Source organism: Antedon bifida, chromosome 6 (assembly GCF_963402885.1).
Source record: "Antedon bifida chromosome 6, ecAntBifi1.1, whole genome shotgun sequence".
NCBI classification, from domain to species: Eukaryota; Metazoa; Echinodermata; class Crinoidea; order Comatulida; family Antedonidae; genus Antedon; species Antedon bifida.
The window spans coordinates 23,342,271-23,360,448 of NC_136231.1; the positions used below are offsets into that span (position 1 = coordinate 23,342,271).

General features: G+C 36.1%; 1 protein-coding gene and 1 long non-coding RNA gene across 2 annotated transcripts; one reads left to right on the forward strand and one right to left on the reverse strand.

Annotated features, from left to right (window-relative positions):
• Window positions 1-1,120: 1,120 nt before the first annotated feature.
• On the reverse strand, window positions 1,121-8,058 carry LOC144844914 (uncharacterized). Its single transcript, XM_078702023.1, has 2 exons — window positions 7,382-8,058; window positions 1,121-7,134 (listed from the first exon to the last, which is right to left on the reverse strand). Exon 2 carries the CDS (start codon window positions 6,992-6,994, stop codon window positions 1,121-1,123), a length of 5,874 nt encoding a protein of 1,957 aa, XP_078558149.1. The 5' UTR covers window positions 6,995-7,134; window positions 7,382-8,058.
• A 7,981-nt stretch (window positions 8,059-16,039) lies between these two features.
• Window positions 16,040-17,195, forward strand: LOC144845895 (uncharacterized). Its single transcript, XR_013612607.1, has 3 exons — window positions 16,040-16,164; window positions 16,331-16,438; window positions 16,632-17,195. It is a non-coding gene; the product is annotated as an uncharacterized LOC144845895 (long non-coding RNA).
• Window positions 17,196-18,178: the final 983 nt, after the last annotated feature.

Sequence of the window (18,178 nt, forward strand, 5' to 3'; positions counted from 1 at the left end):
GTCAGAATGGTGAAATATTACATTCTCTACAAACAGAGATTATCAACTGTTTGCAAACTTCAATTTCTTACAATAAAGTTTAGCGTTACGCATAACACTTCAATTACATCGAAACCTATGAACAATCGAATGTAAACATAATAACTGATTATTACAAATAAACTTACAGAGTGTGACTCAACATAATACGGATTCAATCTGAGGAAGCTTCGGGAAGCAAATCACTTGGATAACTTTAAAATGTCTAAAAAGAAACATATTATCACTAAATAATAACGTTACTAAACACCGCCCTCAATCTCTAAACTAACTCATAAATATTCATGACTAAGAAAAATCGGCGAGTGGAGGTCCTTTAGCAGAAGCTATAAATGACCAGAAACTAAGAAAATTATACGCTTAAATTATAACCTTCTAGTGCTTAAAATATATATGGATAAACGCTAGTTGTATTTTAGGCTTAACATACGGCATACAGTGCTAAATGGCATACAACGTTAACATAGGTGTACATTCTTCGTTAACGGGAAGCTCGAAAACAACGACGAGCCACACCTTGTCATCCTCGTGGTAACATGTTGGACCAAAGATCCATAAAATTCTTCTAATATAATAAGTAACAGCTAACAAAATAACAACTATCAGATTCTAAGGTAAAAACATAACTACTATATATAGGTTCCGAAACTCACCAGAAAACATAAAAACGGTGATAAACACAGGTAACTTTGCATCTTAAAGATACATCTTTCAAAGATGACTAACTTGTTAAAAAGAAAGTAACCTTGCGGTAGAGCTAACCTTAGTTGACCCCAGAGGGCGCTACGATCAATAAAACTCCTCAAACGGAGACAGCACACTCCCCCCAGTGATGACCGCATCATCACTAAAAATGGAGTGATCGTACCAAGTTACATGGGGGAAAACAAAACATAAAACAAGCGCTACTGACTTAACATAAGTAGACCCTTACTTGCTACAACCATTAATAACATGAGATATTAAGATACAATCGTATTATTATTAAGCTACCTATAACTTATTTGTTGTTAAAACCCATTATTTAACTAAAAATACAAAATATGCATTATCTGTTGTAATGCTAACAAATTCCTCCAAGCTAGTCTTCAGATGGAATTAATAATATCAGCTCACTTATGGGTCTCAGCATGGTCTTCTTTCTATCCTCAACAATCATTTCTACGTTCACCTTACGGATATGACCATCTTCAGCGGCTGCTGCGTTCACAACTCTACCCAACGGCCAATCATTTCGATGAAGGTCATGTTTCACGAGAACGATATCTCCGATCTTCAAATCACGTTTGGTAGTCTGCCACTTTGTACGTGTTTGTAACAAAGGCAGATAATCTTTGCGCCACTTTGACCAAAACATATTGGCAAGGTGTTGCACACGTCTCCACTGGCTTCGCAATAGGTCGTTTTTATTAAAGGGACCATCTGGAGCCGTCACTGGCGAAGATTTCATAGTGAGTAACATGCTGGGTGACAAATTCAATGGCAGCTCGGGAATATCGCTATCTGGCAAAAGTGGTCTCGAATTAATTGTAGCAGCCACCTCTGCCATCAATGTGACAAAGACTTCATGAGTTATCTGACTTGGCTTTACGTCTCTCATGATGCCATCCAATATGCGTCTGGCAATTCCTATCATGCGTTCCCATGCACCTCCCATATGGGATGCATGTGGTGGGTTAAAAATCCACTCACAGCCATGATCGAGAAGGAACCGTTTAACAGTATCCTTATCGTGTAGTTCATGGCCTAGCTTACTGCAAGCTCCAACAAAATTTGTTCCACAATCCGACCTGATCTGCTTTGCTGGACCACGGATGGCGAAAAATCGTCGCAGGGCATTGATGAAAGAAGAACTATCCATTGATTCCAGAACTTCAATATGCACGCCTCGTGTGGACATGCATGTAAACATCACTGCCCACCTTTTAGCCTGGCAGCTGGCTCTGGTTTTTCCTCTACTGATTTGAAAAGGTCCGAACACATCAGCTCCTGTAAATGTAAATGGAGGTGCCACACTGACTCTTTCTTTCGGTAGATTTGCCATAATCTGGGTTTCGTGTTTTCCTCGCAGTCTTTTGCATGTCACGCAACCTTGAATTACCTTTGCTACTTGCTTCTGTCCTCCTAACACCCAATATCCTTCACTGCGCAACCTTCCAAGTGTTATGTGTCTGCCCTGATGGTTGCATTGTTGATGCAAGTGCTTGATTACGAGATCGGTTATGTGGTTGTTTTTTGGAAGAATGATAGGATTGGTTGCTCTTTCAGATAACTGAGCATGCTTTAGTCTGCCGCCAACTCTAAGTATTCCTTTTTGATCCAGGTATGGTTGGAGTGCGATCAACTTGTTATTTTTTGACAGTTTCTCCTTCTTCACCTCCTCTATCTCTTTGCTAAAGGTTTCACTCTGAAGGCTTCTTAAAATAGTTGTTTCCGCTTCTTGGAGATCTCTAGGGGACTTTACCTGTTTATCCTTGCGGCTGAACTTATTTTTCCATGACTTAGCCACACCCTTCAGATTAGATATAGCTCTCTTAATGGCCTTCCATGAAGAGAATCTGCTGAACCTATGGTTACCAAGCCCTCTAGAGGATGTTATGGTCTTCTTACAACTAACGGCTGCTTCAGGATACACCTCGGGGTCGTTTGCAAGTAACTCAACATCAAATCCCATCATGTCTCCTTCAGCTGCCCGACACGTACGTAAAATCTCCGGCCCTACTATCCACATGGAAGTTTTTAGATCGGACGCTGGAATTGACCTGGATGCTTGGTCGGACGGGTTTCTCGCAGACGGTACATACCTCCATTGTCCTGAGGTTGACGTTCGGAGTATTTTGGAAACACGGTTACATACATACGTGCGAAAGCGCCGCTTGCGATTCGTCAGATAACCTAACACTACCTTGCTATCGGTGTAGAAAATTGAATGGTGTATCTCAATTTTGAGCTCATGTCTGACATATTCTTCGATCTCTGTAGCAAGAACTGATGCACACAATTCGAGTCTTGGAATGGTCGTAGCTGCCTTGGGTGCAAGCTTAGCTTTTCCCATCACTAATCTGACATAAATCTCTCCGTCAGCGCTAACAGACTTTAGGTAGCAAGCTGCACCAATTGCCGCATTAGATGCATCGCCAAAGGTATGGAGTTCCCTTCTTTGTACATATTTCGAGGGGTAAGGTGTGAAAGGCCGAGGTATCTGTACCCCTTCCAGATCCTTCAGGGAGTATCTCCATGTCCTCCAGTCCTGTAATAGGTCTTGTGGAAGTGGGTCATCCCAACCAACATTGTCCTTTGACATCTCGCGGAGTAACATTTTCCCCTTAATTATGACTGGGGCAGCTAGACCCATGGGGTCGTAAACACCATTTACTTCCGACAACACCATCCTTTTGGTACTTGAATTTGGATTCGGTTCTGCTATCCGGAACGTAAATGTGTCCTCTTGTAGGTTCCAACACACTCCCAGTGTTCGCTGGATTGATTCCAGTTTGGACGTTATTTCATTTTCGACGAAAGAAGCTGCTGGAGCTAACTCTTCTGGCTTGAAAGCAGCCAGAACGTCAGGATTGGTAGACGTAAACTTGTGCAGTCGAATATTTGCGGTTGCCAGGAGATCTCTTGTTCGTTTCAAAATATCAACGGCCTCCTCTACAGTTGGTAGAGATTTGAGCAGATCATCCATGTAGAAGTTGTCATCAATCAGTTGCTTGACATCCATCCCAAAAACAGCAGCTCCTTCCATTCCCGTCTTCCTTAGACCGCTGATGGCCACAGCTGGAGATGGTTTATTTCCAAATATATGGACTGACATGCAGTATGTTACGATTTCTGCATCAGGCTGATTATCTTTGAACCACAGAAAACGTAGAAATTTCCTGTGATCTTCTCGCACTTTAAATGCGTAAAACATCTGTTCAATGTCACCCGTCACTGCTACTGGTTCTTCGCGGAATCGAATGAGTACTCCGAGTAACTGGTTCATTAGATCTGGGCCAGACAAAAGAGTGTCGTTTAGCGAAACACCGTTGAACGTAGCACTGGAGTCAAAAACCACTCTTAACTTATCTGGTTTTTGCGGGTGATACACGCCAAAGTGAGGAAGATACCAAGCTTCATCTTCTTCTTTCAGAAACTTATTCTCTACCCTACATGCAAGCCTTTTATCCAGTATCTTGCCCATAAAATCAAAGTAATGAGCTTTCTTTTTAGGATCTTTATTCAATGAACTGACGAGCGTCTTCATCCTTTGTGTTGCTTGACACTTGTTGTTGGGGAGTTTTTGCCGACCTGTTTTGAATGGCAAGGGTGCAACCCAATTGCCAGCTGCATCTTTTACCATCTCTTGACTCGTAAGATTAGAAAACTCCAAATCTTCAGTTGAAGGGCCTAATTCTTCGTCACCTGCAGTCTGTGTAAAAACGTCTGCACCAAATTGCTTTTCGTGATTTAGGATCTGACATATTTCTACTGCATTTTCGCAGGGTCGAAAGTTGGCTGAATTACGTCCATTGGTTAGTTGCGTGTAGTACGTACTGATGGCCTCTTTCTGGTTTGTTAGATCTTGTCGAAGGTGTGCACCATTTAAACACACTTCTCCTATCACAACCCAGCCAAGATCTAGGCGATGTGCCCAGGGTTCTTGATCTTCTCCGTTTATGACTTCCCTAACTTTGTGGAATTGGGGAGCATCCCTTCCAATCAGAATTAAAACATCTGCATCTTTCTTTAAAGGTGGTATAAGATTTGAGATTGGCTCCAGATGTTTGAATGCTTCGGCAGCTTCTGGGGTAGGAATTTCCGACACGTCACCAGGGATACCACTGCATTCGTACAAAGTAGGGGCAGGAATAGAAGATGTTCCGTCCAGGCTTTCGATGACAAGTCCAGAAACTTTTCTTCCATCAATTTCTTGATGGCCCCCAACAGTCTTTACCATGTAAACATGAGATTCGCATTGTAAGTTCAGGCCATCTATAAGTTTGCCACTAATGAGAGATCCATCACTTTGGTCGTCAATCAATACGTACGTTTTAATAATATTAGTAGGATTACTTGTGTGGTACACCTTCGCGAGACATATTTTTGCGCAGGATCTTCCATGTTTTCGCTGACCACATACTCTGGTACACTTATTGTTTACTTTATCTGCCGTTGTTTCTGTCGACACCGGCGAAGGCTTCTGTGGCGATGCTGTAGGAGGTTCTTTTGGGGGCGCTGATGGGGGTTGGTTTGGCTTAAGCTCTCGGTGCATGATCGTCAAATGCGGCTTTTCACATTTTTCACACTTAACTTGTGATTTGCAATTTCGTGATCGGTGGTTTGGCTTTAGGCACCTGAAGCATAGCCTATGTTCTTTTATTAGTTCAGACTTTTCTTCGAAAGTCTTGCCCCTGAATTGTCGACACTCCACTAAACTGTGGCTTGTATTGTGTATAGGACACATTGATCCTTTCGGTGGCCCGCTTGTACTTAATTCCGTTTTTCGGGCAGTGACTGTTGGTTTACGAGAGAACTGTTCTTCTGACTTTGAAGGGTTCAAAGGAAACAGGAAACTCGGGTCATTTTGTAGTTTAGCTTGGTGTTGCACAAACTTCACAAAAACTTCAAAGGGTGGAAAACTCACGTTGTTCTTCTCCTTGTATTCTGACCCTTTCGTTCGCCATTTATCTTGGAGTCTCTCTGAAAGTTTTTGCATTAATGGCAGTAAGCCTGATGCCGAGTCTAGGACCAGTAGACCCGAATATTTCTGTGCATCCTTCGTATACTGGGCTTCTAATAGCAGATACCCAAACTGCTCCAATTTTAGATGATCCCGATTGTTGATTTTTGGAAATTCGTTTAATCTTCTTAGTAGGTCGTATTCAACAGCTTCACACGAACCATATTTCCCTTGAAGAAATTCCCACATGCGGGGTAAGCCTACTTCAGGTCTGTCGGTATGGATGCCATGAATTGGTACCAGTAAAGTCCTTGGTTCGTTCTCTAGGGAATCAAGGATAAGGTCCATTTCCTGGAAGGCTTTCAGGTCTAAATCTTTTGTTGCTTGCTTGAAGCTGGCTTTCCACGCCCTGAACTCCGATATCTTCCCACTGAACTTCCTTATCCCACTCCTTATTAGGCCTTTTCGCACCATCATGTTGCTTATTGAATTAAGGTTTTCTCTCAATAAAGGAGTCTCATTTGGGTTCAACTCGACCTTAGGTGGAACAGGCAATTGAACAGATGCTTGAGTGTGAGGCCGAAATTGTGTTGGAACCGGTAGCTGTGATGCTGGCTGAAACTCAGGCTGAACAGGAGGTTGCATTGTCACTTCAACTGGGGATTGTACGGGTGCTCGAAACGCTGGTTGAGACTGAAGCTGAACAGGAGGTTGCATTGTCACTTCCACTGGGGATTGTATGGGTGCTCGAAACGCTGGTTGAAACTGAGGTTCGACAGGCGATCGCATTGGTGCCTGCACAGGCAGTTGCGCTGGTGCTCCAACCGGGGATTGCACGGATGCTTGAATACTCGGTTGAAACTGTGGTTGAGCAATTGGATGGAACCTTGCCTCTAGCGGCTCAGTTGGACCATCAGCAGGAAAAAAGACATCTGCATCTGTCAAAAGGTATTCCTGCACTCTGACTGCTGGATCTGAAACCGGAATTCCAAGATCTCGAGACGAATACCAACCTATGTCTTGTTCTTCTGCAGCTGCTTCCAGAACTTCAGCTTCAGCTTCCGCCATTGCCAAATCCTTATCTGCTTCCAGGAGCAGCATGGCATTTGCAATCTGTTGTTCTTTAGCCTTTAAAGCAGCTTCTTGGTGAGCAAACTCCCTTCTTGTCTTCAGTGCCTCGACTTTAGCACGGGCTCGTACCGCTGCTGAACTCGTACTTGACTGGTGGCTTGACCTACAGGAAGGTGCCTTGCTACTTTTGACATCAAGAGAATCTCCTTGCATATCCATCGTAGAATCAGTACTGTGATACTCTTTTTACTGTAATTGGACCTGGGGAGCCGGGACGCCCTCTATACCAATGAGTATAACCAAGGAACACAAACACTTGAGTACGGGTACTTCTTTGTCTTTATTCCAAAGCGGTAAAACTGCAAACAAACATAATCGATACATAGTCCAGTCACAAACATCATGAATAAAATGATTAATGGATTTATATAGTAAATATGTCAGAATGGTGAAATATTACATTCTCTACAAACAGAGATTATCAACTGTTTGCAAACTTCAATTTCTTACAATAAAGTTTAGCGTTACGCATAACACTTCAATTACATCGAAACCTATGAACAATCGAATGTAAACATAATAACTGATTATTACAAATAAACTTACAGAGTGTGACTCAACATAATACGGATTCAATCTGAGGAAGCTTCGGGAAGCAAATCACTTGGATAACTTTAAAATGTCTAAAAAGAAACATATTATCACTAAATAATAACGTTACTAAACACCGCCCTCAATCTCTAAACTAACTCATAAATATTCATGACTAAGAAAAATCGGCGAGTGGAGGTCCTTTAGCAGAAGCTATAAATGACCAGAAACTAAGAAAATTATACGCTTAAATTATAACCTTCTAGTGCTTAAAATATATATGGATAAACGCTAGTTGTATTTTAGGCTTAACATACGGCATACAGTGCTAAATGGCATACAACGTTAACATAGGTGTACATTCTTCGTTAACGGGAAGCTCGAAAACAACGACGAGCCACACCTTGTCATCCTCGTGGTAACATGTTGGACCAAAGATCCATAAAATTCTTCTAATATAATAAGTAACAGCTAACAAAATAACAACTATCAGATTCTAAGGTAAAAACATAACTACTATATATAGGTTCCGAAACTCACCAGAAAACATAAAAACGGTGATAAACACAGGTAACTTTGCATCTTAAAGATACATCTTTCAAAGATGACTAACTTGTTAAAAAGAAAGTAACCTTGCGGTAGAGCTAACCTTAGTTGACCCCAGAGGGCGCTACGATCAATAAAACTCCTCAAACGGAGACAGCACAATTATTTACCTGAAAAAAACTGTAATTTAAAACAAAAAAATAGTCAAATTGACTGGAAGTCAATGGGTTTTTGGTTTACTTAACAGTTTATTTTAAAAACTGCGAATTGGTCTATTCAAGGTCTTTTAAAATATTAATCGTCATTGTTCATGTTTTTGTAACACACATTCCGTGTAACGCACATTCCTGTCGTCGATAAAGTTTTGGCGGATCTTCTATCAAGGGGGAAATTTCACGTGCCCGAAAACTTTGTCAAAACATAAATACACTTCCGTTCATCGTCCCACCATGTCAGATTTATATTTAGCTTTCACTAACCGACGCACACATTATTTTGTTCGATCTGTGGCTCACAACGCATGTCTTTTCATTACAACATCCGTGGTTGTTCGGGCAGACCTATTGAGCAAATCTCTGGGCCTATTACCTAAACCGATACAAACCTATGCATTTAGATATACTTTTCTGGGCGGAACCCTCTCTGCGAGTCGGGTTTTTGGCGTGTGTGCCCATAATAATTATATCGCAATATGTTTATGTATATTAATTCTACGATATCGGGGGCAGCCTTCACGTAATGTAAGGTATTAGATATAATATCAATACCATAATCTACTTACTGTATATAAGGTGGCTGCCCCCTTTAATATTATTGCATTAGTTATTATTTAGTTATTTCGTAATTTAATAATAAATTACATTTTCCATCCAGTTCGGTGTTTTGTTTCCTTTGTTTTGTCCTGGACTCTGTTGACACAAAAATAATTTATTATCTATAAATTTTGTATTACACTAACTTTTCACCATCCATCCATTCATACAAAGTAGTAGTTAGGTATACCATTACCGGAAGAATTTATTGTTTTACCAATTAATATAAAGTTGCGGTACACCACGTATATCAACATTTGATTTCGCCATGCAAACCTTCAAACAATATTTACTAATTAAGTTTATAATATGTATGTTTTTCTCTCAGGAAATGATGGATATATAACAGTTTTAAATTTGTCTCCACAAAGCAACGCTAACACAGGGTACCAATGTTACATTCCTACTACATTCACTGGTTATAGTTTGAGTTACGGTAGATCATTTGCAGTAGCGAATGGTGAACAAGGAAATGAAATATCATGGAATGTGCCAGGTTCTGGGCGGTATGGAAGGTATGTCGCAGATCGAGTTGACATGGGAGTATACTATTGCAAGATAGTGAAAGATGGCGTCACTTCAATCATTCAAACTACAAAAATAAGAGATGATGGTAAGGCAAATCTTGATCATTTGGTCTTTGATGCTATACAATACGATTAATGACGATTAATGAAAAAGAATATGGCCAAGTAACTAAATACACCAGCCCTAAATACATCACTTTTGGCTTTTACGTTTTATTTACATTTTGGCTTATTTTTACCATGGATATGTTTTATTTGTTTTCATGGTTTTAATATTACTATTTTGGAAAATGTCAAATATTACGCGAGTTATGTTTATTAGATTTACTAGAGGAGTTTTGAAGTGAGGTGGTGTCGGTTGTGGTTTTTAAATGCCCTAAATATTGCATTTTAAATGCTATGCATCTCACTACAACCTTTCTTGTTTTCAAAACAGCCTTAATAACGCCAGCAAATTATAAAAACACAGTAACTGTAAATGTTGGAGTTGATGTCACAATTACATTCAACACATACCTGAACAGTGATTTAGTGTGGAGGAAAGATGGATCTACTGCCTTAAAGAATGGAACAGAAACGAGCATGACTTTTGACCCAGTAGAGACCAGTGATGCTGGGGTTTACGAGATGCATGAGTATGGTTACCGGGAAGATCGTAGGCATGCATTTGTCAAGTTGATTGTCCGAGGTAAACAACTGAAGACGTAAAAAAGTATAAAATGAGTAAACCTATTATTTTTTTTTATTGTAAAAACAATCAATTAGTTGTCTAACAAACACGTAATTTATCTCATACTGTAATGACAAAAAACGACCAATGACACAACATAAATCAGCAATAAATACATAAATTCCAATATTAACAAAGGTGTTTTTTTAGTTCTCTATTCCTATTGTTTATACCTACCAATCTTAATTGTTGTATACTCTTACTCTCTCTCTCTTACCCTATATTCACCTTTATTTCATTTATTCCAGTCCATGCAGACAGCGCTTGCCTTATAGGCTAATATTATTCTTAACATTGTATGAGTTCTCTAACTTTCCCGAAAATTCTGAAATTTGTTCTAGCTGTTTTACTTTATCGTTTTTATTTTAATTTTATTTGTATTTTCATTGAAATCCACCCACTGATACCCACAGCATTGTCTTTTTCAGTAATTTGCCTTTGGATTAATAAATATAGATATATATAGGCCTACATTGAACAACCCTTGGCAGACAACTTTCCCAACGTCATCCGTAACGTACACCTTTTAATCAGTTACGCACGGATTTTTTGACATTTGAGTTTAGATTTTGTATGTTTTTTTATAATAATTTACGTTCACGTATCAACGAATACAATTTCTAAACAAAGTTGGTCTACACTGAAAACATAAACAGAAATATTTTAAACAAAAAAAATCGATCAAATTTACATTACATTGTCAGATAATTGAAAGACTTTCTGAATTCAGAAAATAGTTCTATCAAAGTTCTATCAAAGATTTAATATTACTTTACAGAATATTATGTACCATGTTTTTTTCTCAGCCTGTCCACGTTACAAGTGGAATCCACCTGACTGCACTGGTGACTGTGAATACTGCTATAATGGAGGCATATGCGATGACAAAACAGGATTATGTATCTGTGCACCTGGATTTAAGGGATCCACGTGTGAAACTGGTGAGGAGAATGATAACAATACATAAATTACATTATTTTTTAATACACGAAGAAGCTTTAAGGCTGATATATTTATGTTTCTATTGAAATATATTGATATCAAACGGTATTTAAAATAGAACAAAAACGCTCATTTCAATATCTAATTTTAAATATTTTTAGATTCGCATGAACGAAAACATTTACTCTATTATTTTGCTTTGGTTTCCTAGAATGCAATGGTAATAGACACGGTTGGAATTGTGAATATCCTTGTGCCAGTGGAGGTGGTCTTACTTCGTGTAGAAACTTTCAGTTTTGCTTACCTGATCCATATGGATGTAGCTGTGTTACCGGTTACAAAGGATTAAAATGCGATACAGGTAAGACAATTAATATTATAAAATAATGTATAAAATACACAAATTCATTTTTTTTATAGGCCTAGTTGCGATTTAAAAAAATAATATTGGCCTATATCGATGTTACATTACGTTTCCATTACACTGCAGTTTAACATTCAACAAAGTTTTTTTTATCTTTTTTTAAATTGATTCATTGATCTTAAATTATTTTGCAGCATGTTCAACTGGTACATTTGGTGCAGACTGTGCTCAAACTTGTCATTGTAAACAAGGTGGTTGTGATAGATATACAGGAAGATGCTATGACACTCAAGATTCGTCTTGTGCGTACCCATGGACGGGATCTAACTGTCAAAGTAAGATTACGACACATTTAGTAAAATATTTTAATTGAGATGGTAAAACAATATTAATTTGAAAAAAACAATACGTTTATTTTAATAGAAGACGGGTTAAATTAATTAAAAATTCTTACCCGCTTTTTATCTATGACTTTTCTCGAAGCATAACGCTGAGGCATATTTCAAGGATACCCGATTCTCAGTGTTGTATCTTTACATAATATAGTTTCCCAGTATCATAGGAATATGTTATAATACAGCATGTCGTGACAGGAAACAAACTTGGTTACATTTGTTTTTTGTAGAATGTCAACCTAACTTATATGGAGAAAACTGTGATATCGAATGTAGGCCCAATAAACCATGCGATTGTCACAGGACTGGTAGATGCATAGCAGGCACATGTGATCCTAATTGGCTTGAACCTGATTGTAGAAATGGTAAGTCAATATTAAATGATTGGTTTGGTTAAATTAGCCAAATAAAGTAAGTAATTTGTATTTAACCTTTTATTAGTTAGAATGATGTACAAAATCGAATAATGAGTAAATTATACTATTGAGTTCTATAACATTTATGTTTGTTCGGGTGATATGGTGGCATGTTGTTGAGTAATTGGTTGGAAGCTTACTCTTCCCTGGTTGCAATGTATTTATAATGGACCTTATGTATATTACAGTACGGTGACTTAACTGTTTTGTATTGTAAAGCGAGCCCTTTTAATGGCTCGCTTTACAAATACAAAACAGTAAAATATTTCGTAATAAATAAGTAACCAAGCAGTGAGCTAAGAATATAACAATTTGAGTAATTCATGAAAAGTTCATTTGTGTATGAATACAATATATTAAGAACTGATGTTCTCCGGACGATTGTTGAAGTGTATCATTCGAGTTATAATACCAACAATTCTAATTTTATAGTAAATTAATTTGAATAATGATTGCATGTTTCCACAGGAATCCTTAGTACCACATTTGCATCTGCAAATAATGGACAACGTACAACTACATCCTGTTCGGTTTATCAGAATGATACATACGATGTTCAAACAATAATTATAGTGACAAATAATGACGTAACTGAGAACATTACAACAGTGGTAGAGACAAATAGAGATGGTCAGAATATAACACGTACATTTGCTGTGATAGCTGATGTTGATTCGACATACACATGTGTAATTTCACGAAAAGGTTACTTTGTTGAAAGTAACATCACCACAGAAATATTTCGTAAGTATATGATTTATAACATTCTTTATTATGTATAATTAAAATCGTTTATATCTTGGTAATATATATTTTTTATATTAAGGATTACCTTTATATAATGGACGTTTGACCATACTAAGCATTTTAAGCTCATCTATCACCATTGAATGGACGGCATGGAACAGCAATGCTGACGATGGAGATGGTCCAGTTGTTGGATACTTTTTATACCACAGATTAAACAATACTGACGATTGGAATAAAGGGCTATACCAGGCCTTTTTATTAAGAAATGTTAATGGGTTGATGTGGGATACAGAATACACATTCGGTGTTTCTGCTGTGAGACCTGGTGAAGGAGGAGAAGGACCAATTGGAGTAGAAACCGTAACTGTAAAAACACTTTGCGGAAGTAGGTTATATGGTGATTACTTACCGTTATCTAAATACCTTCAATTAGATCTAATCCAGCAGCAGCAATTATTGATTACACTATACACTTCGACCTTTTTCTAAAATACATTATGTAATAAATTGTATTCGAACGTGTTAATATTAATAGTCACATCTTATCTGTAAATATAAACACCTATATAATTAAGTTATGTATAATCTATATATTGTTAAAAGTGCTATATATGGCATTGTTATTAATATACTAGGCCAACATATTAACCTTATATTGTGTTCTCACGTTTTAGCGCCTGCTTCAGTTCAACAAGCCAACCATGATGTTTCCGACTGTAACCCAAAAAGTGCATTGGTCAGGTGGACAGTAAGACAATTTTAATTGTTAATTTTTATATTTCATTAACGACGATATGCCTAACTAACATTTTTACAATAGGGCCTAATTTAACAAATAATTAATTATTTTTACAGTACAAACAATACCTGATTTTTGCCTCTTTTTATATTGAAAATTAAACTGTAAAATTGATTTGTATATTGAAAAAACAAACGATGATTGAATGTTTTTTAACTCAAGGTGATCGATGAGAAAATGTATCTATATATAAATTATGGTTAATTCTGACATAGGCGAGAACAATGGTCGAACAAACATCGTGAAATGTAAATTTGATAACATTAGTTTTCACTATTACGATATTGTTCCATATTTCTATCTTAGGAAGATATTATAAAGGGTTTTATAATAAATTTCTTCGGTAGATTTTCAACTCAATTTCAATTGTACGCGGGTCGAAGTAATTTCTGGGTTCACGATGAGTTCACCGTACCTTGCAACAACCTGGTTTCAACTAAGTTGGCCGTTATAGCCATTTTAGTTTTTTGTTTATTTTCGGAACGGACCGCGCGTGTGAAGGTACAGTAGTTCAAAAATAAAAATTATACTGCAAATTAATAAAGATCAAATTAAATATACGCCATAAAGCATCGGAATATATTGAGGGGAATAGTATTATAAAATTACATAGGGAGATCTGATGATAAGAAATTTTTTTTAAAATCGAGTGAAATCCCGATAGCCGAGTTTTTATTGAGTAATCTGGCAGGAATAACTGTAGGCTATCTGTTCTGTGTCCAGTTAGGACCGGGATATCTGCCCATGTTGCAAGCCGTCTAAAACGTCTTTTTATGTTAAAAGAAATTTTGTTTAAAATCGAGTGAAATCCCGATAGCCGAGTTTTATTGAGTAAGCTGGCAGGAATAACTGTAGGCTATCTGTTCTGTGTCCAGTTAGGACCGGGATGTCTGCCCATGTTGCAAGCCGTCTAAAACGTCTTCTTTCTTGGGCTGAAACGGCCCACTCTGTCGCGGAAGTTAGTTTCAAAAGATGTTTAAATTAAATAATGTATTCATTATTAGGATGGTATCTATTTGAATAAACGCCTCCCCAATAAAACATCATTTTGAATAATAATCCTCACCCCAAAACTGAAAATTTAAACATATCCCTCGAATAACCACCTCCCTCAAATGAACTCCGCCTCCCCACCTCCGCCCTTTAAGGGCCCTACCAAACAATAAACACTATACTTTAAAATGTTATTAATCATCTAAGACACTGTGAAACAGAGTAGGTTTAGTTTTACGAATGTCAAGCATTTTCAATAATGGTAACCGACAGAAAACGTACAAGGATAACGTCCTTCTAAAACCTTTTTACCCGAGTCATTATCATTCCCAGAACCATCGTCTACACTTCCTAGAGAGTCAATTGGACCATTGAGAAGTCTGTAATCAATACTCAAACGTCGATGTTGGCAATTAATAGTTATTGTTCCATAAATGGATCGATCTTAATTAATTACTAAAATGATAGATAATTGTATTTATTTCATAATCAGAAAATTAAATCAGATGCAGAGACACTGAAATGCTATGACACGTCTTACATGTACAAAGTGTATCTAGGATTGAATGAAGATGATGGAATAGGTGAGGTAGTTTACAGTGGAACTGACTCGAACGTGACTATAAATAACTTAAGCTCGTCAGCTTACAGCATTGTTGTTACTGTCTCTAACAAAGACAATGAAAGTGATTATGTTAAAAGCATCGATACTACAGATACAAGTGAAGGTGGGTATCTCTTAATAATGTAATATTGTTTTCTTATAATTTAAAATCATAACGAAACATATTACGAACTACCAGGAAATAGCGAGATACCTCTTTCTCATTACTACATAACTTTTAAAGTTTATTTAATTTCAAGTTTTTTCTTTTGTAAAGGGGGAAAACTAGACTATATCTTATTGCCAAAAAACAATAAGATATAGTCTAGTTTTCCCCTTTTACAAAAGAAAAAATACATATAGTCCATAAACACAAACATTATTTTACTTCTTAAAATGCTAATTCGTTTCAGACGGAAAAACATGCAATTGTGGAAGCATATTTAAATGTTATGTTTTACTTCTTTATTTCGGAACTTATTTAAACTAAAGTTATCTTGCACACATGTAAGGTTTATGATATTTTGCTAAGATTATTCATGAATATACCAATCAGTCAGTTTAATATGTTTTTGCTTCTTTTTCTTTTAATAATTCTGAGTTTCTTTTTTCATTTTAAATCAGAATTAATGTATGTATCTCTACTGCTTTAATTGCGATTGACAGAGTCTTGTAATTAGTGGTTGGCATACTTATTGAAGGATTGTTGTTTTATTCTTCTTTTTTTGGGTATTGTCGAAGGGCTGTTACGTTCTTCACTACAATGTCATTAAAATAATATGATTTAACTGTATTACTTTGTGCTTGTTTTAAAGCAAACAAAGATGGCGGAATAATATGAGTAGGCCTAAGTCTAACGATGATTCCTCGAATGCTCAACATGTTTACACGAATTATGCAAGTAACGGTTCTTCATCAAGGTAGTAAACATTCCTATCTACGATTACAAAATCCAAATCAATGTATTGAATTCGTTTTTGTGTTTGCATCGTGATTGTTTTGTCATTGGTTATGCAGTTTAGAAATATTCCAAAGATCTAATTTTCTCATTTCTTATGTTTATTTTATTTAATTTAAAAATCAAAGCAAACCATCAGGTAAGATTGTGAGTAAATCTGAAAAGAACGAGACAAATGAGCTACACGTTTACCAAGATTATGCAAATGAGGGTAACAATGCAGAATATTCAACCTGGTAAGTATAATATACTAATCCATTTTATTACATCAAATTAATCTCTTATGTATATTGCTAGATTGTGAGAAATATTTTAAATAGACAATGAAATTTCACATTAAGTTAGCTTCTAATTAATATTCTAGTATTATTCTATAATATTTTGTATCAAATTTGCATATTTTACTTATAAGCTTTTATTAATTTTCAGCGATTACCACCCAAATCAAGAAAGTGTTTATGCATTACCTGAGGAATCTGCTTATGTAAATTAGTTCATTTTTAAGATATCCCGAAAACCGATAATAAACAAAAAAGCATACGGCCAAATGTAAAAATTAAAATCACAAATTTCTGTATCTGCAGATTCGGCTTTGTTCGGAAGCACTTAATAAATTGCCAAAATGCATTACGTCACTATAAGATCTTTTTCATTTTTAATAAATTATAGTTAATATTCAGCTTTGGAATTTCTAGGCTTCGATAAACATATATATTCTTTAGTATTGTGATTATTTCAAATTTGTGTATAAACAATTTTGTATTCATTTTTAACGTTTTACTAACATCGGAAATTCAAGTTAAATATAACACCTAAATATATTCCTGTCATTTTTTAATGTATATTATTACTAATTGTTGATGGGAAATTAATTCAGATTTATTTGAATCTAATCTAGATTTACGATAAATGTAAATTATTTATATATTTACATTAGATTTGCAATTATACGAATTTACATTTATATTGCTTACAAACACTGAAAACATAGTATATGGCATTGTTATTAAGATCTTAGTCTTAAGAGAGATATTAATTGATATGAATTATATTAAAAGATGAAAAATAATGATAATTAAATCAAACTTTGAATAGGTCATTAGGTAGTTTTAAGTTACAAAGAAAAACAAACTGGACATGGTTGTTCTCCTTTAATTTACGATTTTGTTTCCCGATCACATTTTTGGTCAATGGTAAATAACAATTACGTGAAATTGCATATTTAACAAAATAATTGTTAAATTATGTTCTCAGAGCTACAGTGTATATATTTTATATCATAATGTATAGTACGGTATATAATTAGAATATTTCGCTACTATACTCGTTTTTATTGCAATTGGACTACTTTTAGTAACATACATCATATGCTATATAGTTCATGCAAGGATAGTCTTGGTTAATGAATACTAATCCAATGTAGAGTCAATGGTATATTGTGTTTATGTCCTCTCAGCCCGTACGCTAGATGTACATTTTATTTTAATGCTCTATATTACTCTATATCATTACTTACAATATATATATATTTATATTTTGGAAAGAAAGTTAATCAATCAATAAAGAGTTGGAAGCATTGTAAGTGATTCATTGTGTTATTGAAGTTCTTATAATTGTTAAGAATGGAGTAATAGTAATGGCCGACTAAATAAGTCAAAGAAAACCACATGGGACACGATTTGAAAATGTTAACAACCTGATCTGGTTACTATACATAATTGAGATTATCAAAAAACACATTAAAAATATACCCCATGGGTACATGGGAACCTACTAAGAATAAATAGAAAGGTTTACAGTGGGATGGATTGAAACTAGCTATAGAAGAGCATTGTTTCAACAATATGTCAACTACTCTAAACATTTACAACAAGAATGATACGTCAAATGATCAGAACGTTCGGTACGAAATGATCAACCAGTCTACCAGGAGTATGCATCAACACTTATCAGGTTTGAAAACATCATCCTGATGC